This window comes from Canis lupus, chromosome X (genome assembly GCF_011100685.1).
Source record: "Canis lupus familiaris isolate Mischka breed German Shepherd chromosome X, alternate assembly UU_Cfam_GSD_1.0, whole genome shotgun sequence".
Lineage (NCBI taxonomy): Eukaryota > Metazoa > Chordata > Mammalia > Carnivora > Canidae > Canis > Canis lupus.
The window spans coordinates 6,331,823-6,349,121 of record NC_049260.1 but is presented as its reverse complement, the minus strand read 5'-3'; the positions used below and the strand labels follow the sequence as shown (position 1 = coordinate 6,349,121).

At 51.4% G+C, this 17,299-nt stretch overlaps 1 protein-coding gene and 1 long non-coding RNA gene across 4 annotated transcripts in view; both read right to left on the bottom strand.

Moving 5' to 3' along the window:
- The window catches only part of TBL1X (transducin beta like 1 X-linked), a 212,303-nt gene that overhangs the window by 44,792 nt on the left and 150,212 nt on the right, over positions 1–17,299 (bottom strand). For all 3 annotated transcript variants that reach the window (XM_038586785.1, XM_038586782.1, XM_038586783.1), the window contains one exon: positions 5,552–5,659. In XM_038586785.1, coding sequence (XP_038442713.1) covers positions 5,552–5,609 — 58 coding nt within the window. In that variant the 5' untranslated portion in view covers positions 5,610–5,659. The remainder of the gene's footprint in view (positions 1–5,551; positions 5,660–17,299) is intronic.
- On the bottom strand, positions 835–5,057 carry LOC119868358. Its single transcript, XR_005386109.1, has 2 exons — positions 3,049–5,057; positions 835–2,801 (listed from the first exon to the last, which is right to left on the bottom strand). It is a non-coding gene; the product is annotated as an uncharacterized LOC119868358 (long non-coding RNA).

Sequence of the window (17,299 nt, the reverse complement as noted above, 5' to 3'; positions counted from 1 at the left end):
TGCGGGCTGTTGGCATGGGTCAACCTCAAGGTGGGGAGCCCCCCGAGCACCCGAGGTGCCTGAGCTCGGCCGTGAGCAGAGTCTCGGGGGCCCCGCGTGCAGGAATGGTGTTTGTGCCCGGGAGCCCGCACAGGGGGACGCGTGTCCAGCCCCGCGCCCAGTCGGGTCCCCTGGAGGGCCGGCCAGGCTGCACGGTGGCCTATTTCCATGCCTGAAGCTGCACTGCTGAGTAGGGAGAAGGTGTGCGCTGTGGATGCTCCCTCACTTAGATCCGGGCGATCTGGGCAGCCCGGGTGGCTCAGGGGTTTAGCGCCTGCCTTTGGTCCAGGGCGTGATCCCGGAGACCCGGGATCGAGTCCCACGTCGGGCTCCCTTCTCCCTCTGCCTGTGTCTCTGCCTCTCTCTCTCTCTCTCTCTCTGTGTCTCTATGAATAAATAAATAAAATCTTAAAAAAAAAAAAAGATCCGGGCGATCTGGTCACTCACTGGCGGAAACCACGGCCTCAAACAGGTTCAGGAAGGCTAATTTTAAACCCAAAGAGGAAGTGTAAAACTTCATCGGGATCCTGCAGATGTATCTGCCGGGGCTGACGTCCTTTTACCTACTTTCCAGTAAGCCCTGCGGACAGGCACCAATCCACGCTGCTACTCCAATCAAATCTACAGAACCACCGATGTTTAGGAGTGCCTCGCTGCCACTGACCCTGAAAAGGATGCGGGGGCCTCCAATGACCTTCAGCCCACACGAGTTACACGAGCCAGTGATCTCACGCCTAGATTTCTACCCAAGAGAAATGAAAGCCTACGATCACACAGATCACACAGACAAAAACACACCGTACGCAGACATTTCTCAGTAGCTGCAGTTGTCATCATCAAAACCTGGGAACAACTCAAATGCTCCTCAACGGGAGAATGCCCAAGCCAATGGCTACTCATTCTTAAAATGGAATATTAGTTAGCAACAAAGAACCAGCGACCGACGCATCCAATAGCACAAATGGACCTCAGAGGCACGGTGCTGAGCGAAAGCAGCCAGGCTCCGAGGGCTGCACGCTGTCCCAGGCCACAGCCACCAAGCTCTGCGAGGGCAGAAGTACATGGACAGGCAACAGGTCTCTCTCCCCAGCCCGGGACTCTTTGGGGTGATGGGCTTTTCTCCTGTCTCGATGGCACTGGTGGTTACGGGACTGGATATGCATTTGGCAAAAGCTCTAAGCCTGTAGTCTTCCAAGGGTGAGTTTTGCTGCACGGAAATTACACCTTCACTGAAAAACAGATGCAACACGTGACGGGGGAGGGAGAGGTGGAGAACGAGTCCCGTCGCACGAGGAAGGGGAAGATGTGCCTTCTCCGGGACTGCCGCCTGGGACCACGGAACCAGTCTGGGCACCACCTAACGATCGTGGGAGATCTGGCTCCAGACGCCCGGCGCGCCTCTGCTCTCTGGAGGCAAGCGGGGCCCTGGCCGTCTCCGCTCCTGAGCCACGGAGCTAGCCTTGCGGACAGCACGTGATACCACAGATTCTCACCTTCGGCACAAACCTGCCAAACCCAGGCATTTCGGCTCTTTCCCCAGGGCCCGGGCCAGCCCAGGCGGCTCCCCCCGGGGTAAGGGGGTCCCCTCGCTCCAGCAACGCCAGCGTCCACCGAACCCCTCCGCGGTCGGATCTGGGAGGAAACCGCTCCTTCACAGTCCCGAGTTTGCGATGAAGCCCGGGAGGAAACGCTGCGGCTGCAGGGGCTCAGTGATTTCCCCACTTTTCATACAGCGTGGGAAGGGGCGTCCGCCTCCAACCACATTCCGCGCCAGCGGGGCAAAGCACTCCCGGTTCGGCAGCACCTGCAGGAGCTGCTCGCAGAGGCCCCCGCGGCCTGGAACCCATGCCCCGGGCTTCTCCCGGCTCCTCCCGGCCCTGGGTCGGGGAGCGCCCGCCACCACCTGCTTCTCCACCAACGGCCCGGCAGCGGCGGGGACCGACGACGAAGCCCTACCCCTCAGGGCCCGAGGCAGCCCGGGCACCCCGGCCCGTTCCCGCTGTGCCCCCAGCGCTGCCCACCTGACCGACGGCACCTGCCCAGGCTCGGACGCCCGGCGCCCGCCTCACCCAACGACGGCAACGAGAGAATCGCCCCTTCCCGGCAGGTGGCAGGATGCACCTCTGGGCGTGGAACCTGCCTCTTCGCTTCCGGTGAAGGCCGGACCCGAACCGCGATGACCTCAATTCTGCAGCCTGCGAGCGGAGGAATGAAGCCGGCCCGTTTCTGAGCTTCTCTCCCAGGTCTGAAGACAGGCGACCTGGATTGTCCCCCCAGCAGCGGGTCATCTTCAACGCACTGCCTCCCCGCTCTCTCGAGGACAGAAACCCTCCTCTGGGGATGCAGCATCCTCACCGACGCACAGGACACGGGGACGGGATGAAGACAGAAGGTGCTGGGACAGGACGGCCGGGAACGGCACCTGCTGGCTCAGCGCGCAGAAGGCAGGCTCGCCTCCAGCTCAGCTGGCCAGGACCAGCAACCCCTGGGTAGGGGTCCAGGAACCTGCTGTCCCTGCACATGGGACGGTGAGCTGGGACCTGGTGGGGCTGGCCCTGGTCGGAGAGGCTTCAAAGAGCGCACGGACCAGAGAAACAGCATCTTCCTCACTCGAGGCCATCCCCTGCCCACGTCCTCCCTCCCTGCTCCACAGCCCCCTCTTCCACACAGGGCATAAGGGTGGGGCCTGCTATACAACACCTGGCAGCAGAGAACCTTCTGGTAGAGAAAGCCAGATTGGGAGGCGTTGAGGAATGGATCACCTGCGGTAACACAGGGCTTCGTTTCAATGACTTGCTCTAGGCAAGCTGGGCAGAGAACAGAGATGCCCGAAGGGGAGGCGCGGTCAAGGGACACATTTTCCCGGTACCTCCCTTCCCCGCAAAGCCAGAAGGGAGACACTGACAGGCTGAGACGATGCTCTTTGCCCTGGGTGGGTGCTCAATAACTAGGTGCTTAACTGAAACTTCAGGATTTGAGAAAACATAGAAAACGACCCCAAAAGAACACCTGGTATTTCTTCTCTGCCTGCTTGTGACCACGTCCTCGTGGGGGCCTCCGGTCCAGTCCAGGGCTCACACAGTCCTTAGCTGGAAGCTCAAGCAGAGCTTCCTTGACAAGGTCCGTCTGTCCGCGACAGGTGGGGCCCTATGCAAGGATTCCCACAAACAGAAGTTCAGGGATGCAAGATGCTCAGAGGTGAAACTCTGTCCTCCTGTCCCCCGACGCCCCTCCTCAGTTGTCTGGTTACAGAAGCTTTAGCAACAAACAGGAGCCAGATGTAAACAAACCCGAGAAAAGGAAGTGCGGCCTTTCTGGGGCAGCGATGCTGGCTGTTTATTCAAAGAGGCCAGCGGTGCTCCGGCCCCATCGCCCGGGCCCTGGGGACCAGCCCGCCCGGAGCCCTCTCCCCAAGCCACGCACAAAGTTTTCACATCATTTATTCATCCTGAACCTCAGCCTGTGATTTCTTCAAACATTTTGACTGTATTTTGCCTTCATCCTATCTCTGTGCAGAGGGGTTTTAAAAGAAAGGAGCCTCGAATTCAAGGCTGGAAGTCCACAGGGGAGCAAGCAGCTCTGGGTGCCTGTCAGCTGGCCGCAGGGCCGCATCCGTGCTGCAGGTGGCGAGCTCCCCGACTTCCCGGTGAGGGAGGTACCAGAGCCGCGCGACGTACTCCCCAGACTCACGGGCTGAGGTCGGACACATTTCACCACTCTCACACCATATCTGGCAACGGCCGATCCCAATGATCTACTAGATGTGCAGAAAGACTGTGCGCTTCCCATGAAAATCGCTCGCTGGGGCCCCCCAGGGACACATATGCGGGCGGCAGAGGTGTGTGCTTGTAACGTGCCACGAGTCCCGTGTACTCCATTACTCTTGCCCAAGCTAACTTTTTTCTTTTTTTTTGGCAGAGGAGAAGAGGCTCCAGTGGGGCAATAGCTTGTTCAAAGGTCAGAGCCTGGGATCGAGTCCCGCATCGGGCTCCCCGCAGTGAGCCCGCTTCTCCCTCTGCCTGTGTCTCTGCCTCTCTCACGAATAAATCAATAAAATCTTAAAAACAAAGAGAGAGAGAGAGAGAGCAGTAGTCTTGTGCATACTGTATGGGTCAGACCGTGTCCTGCCCCAAATACCTAAGTTGAAGCCTAAGTGCCAGTACACCTCAGAGTGACATTATTTGGAGACGGGGTCACTGCAGCTGCCACGGGGATCGGAGTCAACAGGGGGCTGGGTGGGGTCTGCTGAGGTCCGCATCCAGGAGGGCTGGTTCTGCATCCAGGAGGGCTTGTTCCGGAAGGAAACTGTCCCGGAAGGGAGACCGAGCAAAGGAGAAACGGGGACAAGTGTGGACAGAGGGAGAAACCCGGGGAGGAGGCGTGTGACGGCGGAGGCTGGGCGGCTGGCACAGCCAACGAGCAGCGCGGTGGCCCAGGCCTCGGGCTGGCAGCGGACACGCCGGGCCAAGCACCTGTGCTCACGCTGCCTGCCCGGCCTGCTGCTCAAAGGACTTCGTGGGCGCAGGAAGCGCACGCACACAAAGCCCGAGCCCAGGAGGGGCCACTGCCACCCCCATGACGGGGCGGACGGCGCCAGAGAGGCCGAGGCAGGCGTCCCTCGGGCCCTGGAAGGGCACATACAGGGCTACAAGGATGTTTTTCATCGATGTCATTTGTACATCTTAAATGAACTATTTTAAAGCTTTCAAAGCTGAAAGACAATACTCCTTTGGAAATTAATTAAAAAATCTAACAATGTTAATTAAAAAGGAATTCAGAGTGTTGAGAAGTTAAAAAAGTACCCACAAGCAAGCCTCCAAACTGTGCTGAGGCTGCCCTGGGTGGGGCAGCGGCGACACTGCCAACGTGGGAATCCAGGCGCAGAGGCGTCTAAGGCCTCCTCAGAGGGCTGCCTTTGTCCTGTGACAAAGCCAGGCCAGAACCCGGGCCCCGGGCGCTCGTCAGTCCCCTTCCCACCCCCTGCGGATCCCAGCTGCCACCCACAAGGTCCATTCTGCCGACAGGCAGCACATTTCTGGCCTGTTCACTGCTTATCATAAAGTAACTTTTTGGTCATCATCAAAAGTGTTGGAAGAGACCAGAACCATCCCTATGTTTTGGGATATTGCCAAGGGCCCGTGGTGGTGGTGGTGGGGGGGGGGGTTTAGGAGCTCAGCACATCAGTGGTCTTAAATCTGAGCGGTTCACACGTACACACAATGAACACACACCAGCCCTTCGATGCCCATTTCCACATCTATCCCAACTGCTCTTGACCTTGACTCCAATCTGATCTCATCTGGGCAGAAATGTCAAGGGAAGAAAGAACACGCGTCCTATCCCACCCCGGAATTGGGCAACCCCAGCACCTTCCCCTCCCCTTCAGCTTTCTCAGTAAGAACATCATCTGCCCTTCTTCTTCTACTGCCTGGGCTTTCGGTCCTTGGTGGATGGTTCCGCATGTGGCATACTGCAGACGACTTTCCGACTGACAGAAGCCCAAGCCTCTTACCTGATTCCTGGAGATAGCGATACACCAGGAAGTTCACCTCGTCACTGGTTATGCTCATCTTAGCCTCACCTCGCGGCGATGAGGTCTGTATGATGCGGGAGCCACCCTCTGTGAGACAACAGGAAAAAGTAGGAAGAGAGTTTTGAAACACTGCCCGTAAGTTTGTCCGTGTATTCTTTTTGAGACGACTGGAAAAATAATACCCATGATGGTATAATTTCATAATAATATATATATTTTAAAAAATACATCCTGGGGGATCCCTGGGTGGCTCAGTGATTTAGCACCTGCCTTTGGCCCAAGGCACGATCCTGGAGTCCTGGGGTCGAGTCCTGCATCAGGCTCCTGGCATGGAGCCTGCTTCTCCCTCTGCCTGTGTCTCTGCCTCTCTCTCTCTCTCTATGTCTATCATGAATAAATAAATAAAATCTTTTAAAAAATAAATAAAAATAAAAAATACATCCTGGAGAAAGGCTTCAAAAGGAGGGGAAAGCTCGTTGCTGTATTTTCTTTTTTTATTTTATTTTATTATTTTTTTTGTTGCTGTATTTTCTAAGGCTGGGATATGGTCAGGGATAAACCATACTTATGACAAATTCTGGGAAAACAGAAAATGAAAACAAAACCCAATTTTTTATTCAATAAAAATCACACATGCATGGTAGTCACAACATACTCGGTAGCAAGCATGAATGGCGTCGTGAAGTGTACTTTGACGGGTTCGGCTGGATAAGACACTAAGTGCTTGCTTTTCCAGACAGAGAAGACTTGTGAGGAGACCAGAAGTCATGTCAACACCCCTAGGGCAGGTGACCACATAAACCAGATTGCACCTGCTGTTCTAGATAAATGATCAACCATGGTACCTTTCACTCATAAGGCTGAAATGATAAACCCGATGGTCACTCTACCTATAGGCCGTATGCAGCACTGAGAAGGGAAACACAGATCCCTGAGGAGTGAAGTGTGTATGTCACCTTGACATCATTTCTATGAAGAAGCCGGGTCTCAGGAAGGTGAAGCATGGACATAGACCAAATAAGAAGAATCTGATTTTCTTCTCAATGATCCTGTTAGGCATATGAGCAAGCTAGCCCAAAGACGAGAGAGAGGCCAATCAATCAGCAGAACTCTTAGATACCAACAAACTAGAATGCACACGTCATTAACACACACGTCATTAATGCACACGTCAATAACAACACTCGCTCCCAAAAGAGCCAAAGCCAAGAAAGGCCATGACCCCTTTCAGAGAGGTCACCAACACCAAACATTTTAGGCTGCTGAGGAACTGTCTTCAGAGGTCCACACCATTCGTGTCCAGGCATTTTTACTGGTGGCTAAACTTTTCCCATTAAAGGAGAATCAACTTTTGTTTACTTAGAAAAAAAGATAAAAGGGCAATGTAGGCTTCCCCTTGGGAGGATTCACACTAAATGCTATTATAAGAGACACACCCAGTGAGCCCCACCCTGGGAAGATCCCATCCCCAACTGTGGATCCCAGGACCCGTGACTCACTTCTACCCCATGGAATGTGTCAAAGGATGAGGATGTCACTCTACTCCTTAGGTTATGTCCTATGGTAAGAGTGACCAGATGTCATAATTATTCTGCTCTAGCACAGTGGACTGGAGGGAGACATTCTCCTGCTGGCCTCGAACATGAAGGCTGTCATCATGTGAACCGCCCACGGAAATGGAGACAGCCTGCAGGAAGCTTTGCACCTCAGCCCTACAACCACAAGGAATCGAAATTCTGCCAACAACATGAGCTTGGAAGACAATCTCCTCTCCGCTCAAGCTCCAAATGCACATGCCGCCCAGCAACCACCTTATCTACAGCCTTGCGAGGAGGCCTTGGGCAGGGAACTCAGCAAAGGCAAGCCTACGCTCAGTGTCCAGACAAACTGCCAGACAAGAAATGTGTGGTTTCCAGCTGCTCTGGAAATTTGTGATGATTATTAGGCCACAATGGATAACCAACACTCTGTGTCTTGGGTCGTTCCAGTTCTCACTTTACTTACCAGAATTTTCTTCAGGGCTCCTGGATGGCTCAGTCAGTTAAAAGCGTCTGCCTTTGGCTCAGGTTGTGATCTCAGGGTCCTGGGATCAAGCCCTGCATCAGGGTGCCTGCTCAGCGGGGAGTCTGCTTCTCCCTCTCCTTCTGCCCCTGCTCCCCGCTCATGATCTCACACTCTTTCTCTCTCTCTCTCTCAAATAAATTTGTAAATTCTTTTTAAAAAGGACACCTGGGGGGATCCATGGGTGGCTCAGTGCTTTAGTGCCTGCCTTTGGCCCAGGGTGCGGTCCTGGAGTCACGGGATTGAGTCCCACATCAGGCTCCCGGCATGGAACCTGTTTCTCCCTCCTCCTGTGTCTCTGCCCCTCTCTCTCTCTCTCTCTCTCTCTCTATCATAAATAAATAAATCTTAAAAAATAAATAAATAAAAAAATAAAAAGGACACCTGGGCAGCTCAGTGGTTGAGGATCTGCCTCCAACAGAGGGCGTGATCCCGGGGTCCTGAGATCAAGTTCCGCATCGGGCTCCCTGCAGGGAGCCTGCTTCTCCCTCTGCCTGTGTCTCTCATGAATAAATAAATAAGCCTTAAAAAAAAAATGAAACTCTCAAAAAAAAGAAAAAAAAAAAGAAAAAAACTCTTCTTGAGTTACTTTGGTGATATTCTGTACTTCTGTGCATACCGAAAGAAAAAACCTGACAAAAAAGACAAAAGAAAAAAAAAACCTGACAGTCAAAATACAGATCTGTCCTGAGATTTGTTTGCATTCTGAGGAATTCACTCGTAAGACAGTATTAGGAAAATATTAGAGTCTAAATAAAAAGGTAGGAAATCAGAGCATAACCAAATGAAAAAAAAAAAACCTATTATTTAGGGGAGAGAAAGTAAAGAATAACAAAAATGTGCGCCACAGAACACTAACGCTGAACCGACTTTTGGTGGCGTCGAGGGGCGGTAAGGAGTCGGCTACAACGACGATTTCCCTCTGGTGAGTGGCTGGGCCGCTGGCAGGTGACTAGGTCGTGAGCGTGGAGCCCTCACGAATGGGATTAGCGCCCTCTTCTAAAAGTCGCCCCCAGAGCCTCTGTCCTTCTGCCCAGTGAGGACACAACGAGCGGACGCCCATGTAGGAAACAGGAAGTGGATCCTCACCAGATACCAAACCCGCCAGTGCCTTGATCTCAGGCTCCCAGCCTCCAGAGCTTCGAGAAAGAAACGTCTGTTAAGCTGCCCCGGCTGTGGTATGTTGTTGCAGCGGCCTGAGATGACCCACACACCTCCCCCAGCTCCGTTCTCTTTTTGTGTGTCACGTCAGGCACTTAGAAGTAAGTAAAAATCTAACTAACAGGCTCTTCGCGGCAGTACTTCTGACATCTGGGTCCCCATGATTCTCTGTTATGGGGCCGTCCTGCGCACTGTACGGTGCTGAGCAGCCTCCCTGGCCTCTGCCCACTAGACGCCAGGACAACCTCCCCCACCCCCTAGAGTTGTGATGATCAAAACCATCCCCGGACATTGGCACATGTCCCAAATCCCAAAACTGCTGCTCGTTTTCTCTGCAGAAGAAAAACCAGCACTTTGTGTTTGACACCAACTGCATTTACAAAGACGTAGGGCAACGTGCAGCTAGCTCATAGATGCCGCTTAACGACATGGCCAGGCTACTAGAAGCCAACATTTATTTTATTTCTTAAAAGATTTTATTTATTTATTCATGAGACAGAGACACAAGCAAAGGGAGAAGCAGGCTCCACGCAGGGAGCCTGACATGTGGGACTCGATCCCGGGTCTCCAGGATCACGCCCCGGGCCAAAGGCAGCACTAAACCGCTGAGCCACATGGGCTGCCCAGAAGCCAACATTTAAAATGCACCACAGGAGCTGGGCTTTTTCTTTTTGTTTTTTGTTTTTTTGTTTTTAATTTTTTTTTTTTTTTTTTTTGTTTGTTTGTTTTTTGTTTTTTAGATTTTATTTATTTATTCACGAGACAGAAGCAGGCTCCATGCAGGGAGCCAGACGTGGGACTCGATCCCAAGACCCCAGGGTCATGACCTGAGCCCAAGGCAGACACTCAACCGCTGAGCCACCCAGGTGGCCCAGGAGCTGGGCTTTTTAAAATAGCTTATGTAAAATTTTTCTACAGAATTATCAGGATTTTCATTCAAAAAGAAAATATTGATTTCTTCTTTCAGCATCCACATCTTTTTTGTTTTCTAAGGGGAAGATGCCCCGGGCACACCTGCACCCCAAGAGCCTCGTTCTCACTGTCCACCCACAAGTGTCTGTAATAAATACATGCGTCTGCACACGTGTGCCCAAAGGACCATGAAGCACAAGGATATAACATCCTTGAGACACCAAGGACGGTGGACAAATTTTGTTAGTCTGTTACTCTTCTTTTTCTTTATGCACAATCTTTTTTTCCAACTAGGAAAAGCTCCAAATAAGCTCTGGCTCTCTGGTTTCTGATCATGGATGGAATTTCTAAATTTGTAAGCTGGGATAAGCTTTTCCCAATACCGTGTTAATTTTCTAAAGGCTTTTTTGATTTGTAAGCAGCAGAGAAAAGAAAACAGAAACCAGTCTCGGCCTGCAAGAGAACCAGGTGAAATGTCATGCCAGGTGAAATGACAAGATGTGTCACGTGTCCCCACTGGGTCCTCTACCTCAACTACATCATTTAATTTTTGAAATCATAGTAACTGGATCAAACCTCCCCTGCAACTGAACAACTTCTTCACTAGCTTTTAAGTGAGTATTTCTTTTAAAACCTAATTCCAGGGGTCTGGGTGGCTTCGTCGGTTGAGCGTCTGACTCTTGAGCGTCTGACTCTTGATTTCGGCTCAGGCCATGACCTCAGGGTCATAAAGATGGAGCCCCGTGTCTGATTCGTGCTCAGCACGGAGTCTGCCGGAGTTTCAATCCCTCTGCCCCTGCCCCCTCCTCACATGCACACGCATGCAAATGCTCTCCCTCTGTAAAATAAATACATCTTTAAAAAAAATAATAATAAAACCTAACTCCAGAAGAAGAGAAAGGATTTAACTAGTGAAGTACAATGTACATATATATTTTTAGACTATTCAATACAGACACGAGAATGTTCTTTGAACTGACTGTAAACCTACCAGCAATGTTCAGTTCACTTCAACTCCTTGGGTTGATCGGTTTATGATTGACTGATTATTTATTTATTTATTTATTTATTTATTTATTTATTTAGATCTTATTTATTTATTCAGAGAGGGAGAGAGAGAGAGAGAGGCAGAGACACAGGCAGAGGGAGAAGCAGGCCCCACACATGGAGCCCAACGTGGGACTCAATCCCAGGCCCCCAGGATCACGCCCCGGACCGAAGGCAGCGCTAAACCGCTGAGCCACCCGGGCTGCCCTTATTTATTTCTTTTAGGAAGAGAGAGCGAGCAGGGGGAGGGGCAGAGAGAGAGGGAGAAGCAGGCCCCCTGCACTGAGCAGGGAGGCCAATGCGGGACTCGATCCCAGGACCCTGAGATCATGACCTGAGCCAAAGGCAGACGCTTGACCCACTGAGCCAGCCACCCAGGTGCCCTTCAGGTCACTGGGTTGGATTACACTGAAATCAAGAGAGACCAACAATTAATGGGGGTGTTTAGCTGCAATACCGCTAAGCAACGTGCTCGAAGGTGGTGGTGGTGGTTCTGCGGGGTCCACTTTACTCTTTGGACACCGATGAGTAAAATGACTCATCTTCACTCGGCAAAAGTTACCGTTTAGACTAACCTCACCCACATCCACTCATGAGGGTGGGAAGTAAAGTTCCTGTTTCCTCCGAGAGGAGACCTCAGTTTCCCAGGAGGATGTTAGAATAAAATGACAGATTCCCCCCAGGGTTCTGCTGCGTAACATCATGTAAGTAAACGCACTGGCATTCGTGGCACTCACAGCCCTGCTGGGGCAGGCAGCGCAACCGGGCGGGGGGGGGGGGGGCATTCCCAGCACAAGGTTTCGGGGTGTCAGCGAGGACATTCGCCTCTCCCGCCACCTGCCCAGTGCGTGCCGTGTTCTGAGGCCGCGCACAAGCGAAGACGAGGGAAGAGGCCCTCGTCGTCCTCTACGATCACCGGTCGTGAGGAATCACTTCGACGGTAGGAGTTTCGATTGTAGGGATACTACTTCTCAAGCCCTGCCACGCCTGCCTTTGCTTAAAGATGAAACAGCTGTCTCTGATGGCGAAGAAAAAGCAAGGCGAGGCTGTGAAACCCTTAACATGAGCTGCTCTACGCTGCACGAGTTCCATGGGGACAGGACAGGCAGGGTTGTCTACAGCAGACAAAGGAAAGTCAGACGGACACGAATGGTTCAGCTCTTCTGTCTGCAATGTGGTAACCAGAACATATAATTTACAGTCGTAACCCCTCCAGTGCGCATTTGTCATTAAGTGCATTCACACTGTTGTGCAACTATCCTCAGCATTCATTTCCAGAATGTTCTCATTTTTCCAAACTGAATCCCCAACCCCATTAAACACTAACTCATTATTCCCCCCGACTGCTTGGGCTCTGGCACCCACTCTTCTGTCTAACTTCTTGTCTCTATGAATTGGCCTCTTCCAGGAAGCTCGGAAGTCTGCTTTTTAATTTATATGCTTTGTGTCAAAAAAATGGGACAATATAAAACTACCACTGGGATGATTTCAGGGGGAAGAAAGAGCATACCGAGGCCATAGGACATGTCTCCTGGGTCCTTGTGACCCCATTGTGTCCCCACTGTGTCCCTTGCCCAGAAATGTGCATACCCATGGATGCTTTGCAGAGCCACTCAGTGACCACCCCCCTCCAATGAGGTTCTGGGCCTGACCCTCACTCTGGCCCAGGTTTGCCAGTCCCTATCTCACCACTCGGGACCTCAGCCAAAATAACCCCACCACAATGAATCCCCTAACTCACCCTGCTTGCCCCCCATTAGAGCCGCAGCTATCTGAAATGAGAACACAGAGAAGGCACATTTACCACGAAGAGGCTGGCCTATCTGGGTTTAGAGGCACCGTAAGATCGCCAATCCCACCATGGCTCTAGCTCTTCCTGCGTACTTTATTAAATTATCAGCACCGTGTGTCATTTCCAACAAACTCCTCTGAGGAGAGAAAGCCGTGTGAAGAGAGTGAGAAGCCTTCACTTTGGAAAGCAGGAGGTCTTTCACATCAGATATGCACACCCGGATCCTAGCCCCATATTTACTGAAATCCTCCTGCAAATGAAGACATATCCATGCGCTTTGCCCAGCACTTTCTGTGCTGAAGGGCAATGAGGTAGGCGGAGATGAGAGAGAAAACAGTGAGGATCTGCTGCAGTCGAGGCACAGTGTCTGGCAGCAGCAGGGACTGATCACATTCATACACACAGCGGCACACACACCTCTTCCTTTAAGCTGTTAAGGTATCTACGCGGATAATGAGAGGCTCCCCTAGCCAAGCCCCAAAAAGCCCCACAAAGTATGAGAGGGCGGCCGAGTTCAAGGAGAGAAGCTCTGGAAGATGGGGAGGGTACGTTCCTGCTGATGATGACAGCATTTGGGGAGAAAGAGGGGAAGAGGAAGAGAGGAAAGCAGTGCAGGAGCCATTGGGGGGGGCGGGGGGCGCTGCATCAGAACGACGTCGACCTTTTATGATGCACCAAATGCTCCCCTGCACCCAGGGCAGGAAGATCGCCGTCTGGGCTACGGTCTGACGTGAAACACCATGAACGCCTATCACGTGGGGTAGAGGCTGGCTCGTGTCCTCTCTTCATTCTGGAAGAACGATCGTTGCGGGCACATGCCTGTGCTGGCTGCATACAGTCAGGGGGAAACTGTGGGATTCAGGGCGCCTAGTGGTTAAGAGCCAGACAGCCTGATTTCTAATCACGTCGCCACCCCTTTCTAGCTCCAGATCCACAAACGTGCCTCAGTTTCTCATCTCCAAATTCAGGAAAGCAATAGCCCCTATGCTGGGAGAGGCTGTGAGGCTTGAATGCTTTTATAGAAATTCTCAGAGCAGGGCTGCAGGCACAGCAGAGATCCAGGGCAAGCTAGCTATGCCACCTCGCCAGCCAACTGCGCATGTTCCCAAAGAGGGACTTAAACGGGCCTTCTGGAGGGATCGGCTCAGAGCCGGTCCCCTGGGAATGGTGGATCAGCGGGCTCCAAACAGGCAAGCCCGTGTAAAACCCGTCAGAGCCAGCAGTGTCCACAGAGGCCGCGGGCGGGTATTTAGTCCTCTCCTCCCGTGTACGGGTGCCGGCGCCGTGCACTGCTCAACACCTCGCTGGTTTCCAGAATGGCATCCGTTTCCAGCTCCAGTTCGGACACTCCAGCAGGGCTTTCTGACCTCTCCAGGTTGAGGATAAAGGAGAGCTCTGCCAGCCCTGGGACGGCCACCTTGGCCTCCAACAGAAGGGAAGCAAGAAAACCCCCAAGACACCAGACACCTCCTCAGCGCATCTGTGTGCATTTTCTTGCCTGACCCTGTTCTGATCCGAGTCACCTTCAGTTAGGCTGATGAGAGGTCTTCAGCGCAGGGGGGTGCCCAGGGAAAGCCACGACGTCCCCTCCCTCCCAGAGCTGCCTGAGGATGACCTGGGGATGCCCAGAGCCCGCCTGAGGGCACGTCCGTGTGTCTGTCTGTCCGTCTGTCCGCAGCGGCCCCGCCACTGAGACACCTTCCTCCCTACAGCCTCGGGAACTTGGGGCTGAAGCGGTGCAGAAACCCCACGCGGACGTATTTATGGTACCTCTTGCCAGTTCATCTCAAGGTGGTGGAAACTCCCACTGGTCGCAGTTCTGAGCCAGTTAGTTCAACATTCAGTCGCAGGACAGACGGTGTGTAAGGCCTTCCTTTCACTCAGCGGGTCCTCGCAGGGTTTTACGTGCCAGCAATCTCCGGGAAGGCAGAGGGGCGCCCCCAGCAGCAGGATCCCAGGGCTGGGGTCACTACTTAAGCGTAATGACCAAGGCAGGCCCACCTGGGAGCTGGCGCTCAAGTTCAAGGCGGAGCAGCCAGCGTCCTGCCAACAGGAGGGGGCCCTGTCCCCATATCGTGAGCACAGCTTTAAGGGGAAACAGCGCTCATCTGGTATCATCAGAGGGGAACGCTGCTCCCATGACAATCCACCCCATTACGAAACATCCTCCTAAAATCTTTTAAAGTATTTCTTTTCCTCCAGGGAGGGAAGAAAGTTTGTCTCATTTCTCGTCCCTCTTAGCCTACTGGCGTCGATGCCGAAGAATCCATCACTTAAAGTAATCTTCTGGAAAAGGCTCAGCTCTCTGGGCCTGGTCTCCACGCAGCCTGAGGACCGAGAGGCAGAGCAGCTGGGAAGTCCACTCCAAGTGACCTCATCCTACCACAGGCGCTTTCTCTGCCTTTCTCCATGGACACTCTGACCTCCCTCATGACGTGTTTCTCTCTTTACACAGCCCAGGGTTGATTCTGATTACACAACCCAGCAGTCAGGTTAGGAGGAAATGTTTCATGCATGTAATAGCAGTTACATATAATCCTTTCCTAAAACCTGCTTGGGGACCAGCTTATTTTGGAGGGGAAACAGGCTGGCTTTGTTGTCACTTCGCATTATCTCTTTCTCCTACGTAACTGTGATTAAGACAACATGTAGCTGATCCAACATTTTGTTGCTCAATCACAATACGTTTCAATAAATTATGGCATTTACACTTGGACCCCAACTACAGAAAAACATCCACATGGAAAATATTGGGGGGGAAGATCATAACAAAAAAAAAATCTATGGTAGTTACGTGCCGGTTGCTTTCTTTCTTTCATGGACTTATTGTCATACTGACCAATGAGTATATGTCTATTATTTTACAGTAAGAAAAGATACCACCCAAAGATAAGATTTTTCACTAATCTTAGTTATTTATTGACTTGAAGTCAGATGGCCCATAATTATAAATATAACGAAACAACTATTATTTTATTATTAGAGTCTATTATTTTATTACCAGAGTCCTAGCAACAGTACTACCATTTAAAATATGGGAATAAACCAGTACAATAAAGTCCTTAAAAGAGTATTTCAGCATCAGGCAAAATGTCCATGATACAGTGTTACGTTGGAAAAAAGTAGGTTTCAAGATGGAATGTGCATGATAAATTTTGTTTTGCATGGACACGCGTGCCCACACACACACACACACACACACACAAATGGTAGATAACCTTCCAAAAAAGTCTCACATCTACTTCTGGGGGTGGAATTTCGCTAGATTTATCTGTGTGCTTTTCGTATTTTCCAAATTTTCTCCTATGAACATGAACTGTTTTCACATTCATTAAAATGTAATTAAAACCTGGCAATGTCTCCAGAAATAATCTGCATGAGAACGACTCAGTGCTTCTAAGTAGGAAATGAGGCTACAGGGCTCGGAGAGCAGAGGAGGGGCTCTTGTGTTAGAAAAATAATGCCGCTCTTCACGGAATAAAAAACATCCCAGGGGGAAGCCTTCAGAAAGGGTCCTTTCTGCACTTGGCCGCCCTTCTGGGTTAATTAATGGCTGGCTGGGGCCTTCATCCAAGACCCGTGTGCACATCAATAGCCGATGCTGACGTGACAGGAAAGGCATCCGGTCCCTGGGGTTACCTCCAAAACCATCTGCGCACCTCCCAAGTGGCCACAGAGTCCCCTCTCAAACTCTGTAAACTCTCCACCCTACTTACCCATCTCTGTCTGTCCAGGAGGAAACCCCAGAAGGAAGCCTTCCTTAAAAGTGCTCAACCTAGTAACAGCAAACCGCTGCTCAGACAGCCTGCGTCATAGAGCCAGACGATGTACGCATGATGCCCTTTCCTAGTCCCCTGCTCTCTACAACTACCATGTGAGCTCATGCACCCAGATGTCAGCAGACTACCTTGGAGACACTGCCAGTTATTGCTTCTACGTAAGAATACTGCTTTTCTCAAGACTTTGGTTTAAGCCAACACTTTTAACTGATTAACACTGATTAATCCCTAAATCAACTTACAGACTTAATTGCCTTTAACACTGAAAAATCGGAAATGGCTTCTCCACAACGTACACGAGGCCCTCCAGCGAATTTTAGAAAGACACACAGGCTGGCTATGAAGCTTCTAAGACACTGATTCTCACCCACATATGCAGGATTTATTTGGGTCTTGACAGTTCCCTTTCCGGTATCACAGAGTCATGAGTGAGGTCATTTACTCATAGAACATGGCCTTTGGAGTTTTGAAAAAATAAACCCTGTGGCTTTCTCTAGAAGATGTAAAAGCAGGCGATGCCTCACCCATCAAGTGCTGTGGAACTCTTACGTCTTCATAAAATAGCACCTCTAGATGCTTCAAGTTAAATGAGTAACAAAAACATTAAAAAACAAAAACACAAAGGGGTAGATGGGTGGCTCAGTTGGTTAAGCATCTACCTTTGGCTTGGCTCGTGATCCTGCAGTCCTGGGACTGAACCCTGCGCATCCTCAGCAGGGAGTCTGCTTCTTCCTCTCCCTCTGCCCCTCACCCTGCTCATGCTCAGTCTCTCAGTCTCTCTCAAATAAATAAAATCTTTCAAAAAAATGTTTAAAAATATTATTAACCTAGGGGCACCTTGGTGGCTCAGGGCTTGAGCATCTGCCTTTGGTTCATGTCGTGATCCCAGGGTCCCAGGATTGAGTCCTACATCAGGCTCCCTGTGGTGAGCCTGTTTCTCCTTCTGCCTATGTCTCTGCCTCTCTCTGTGTCTTG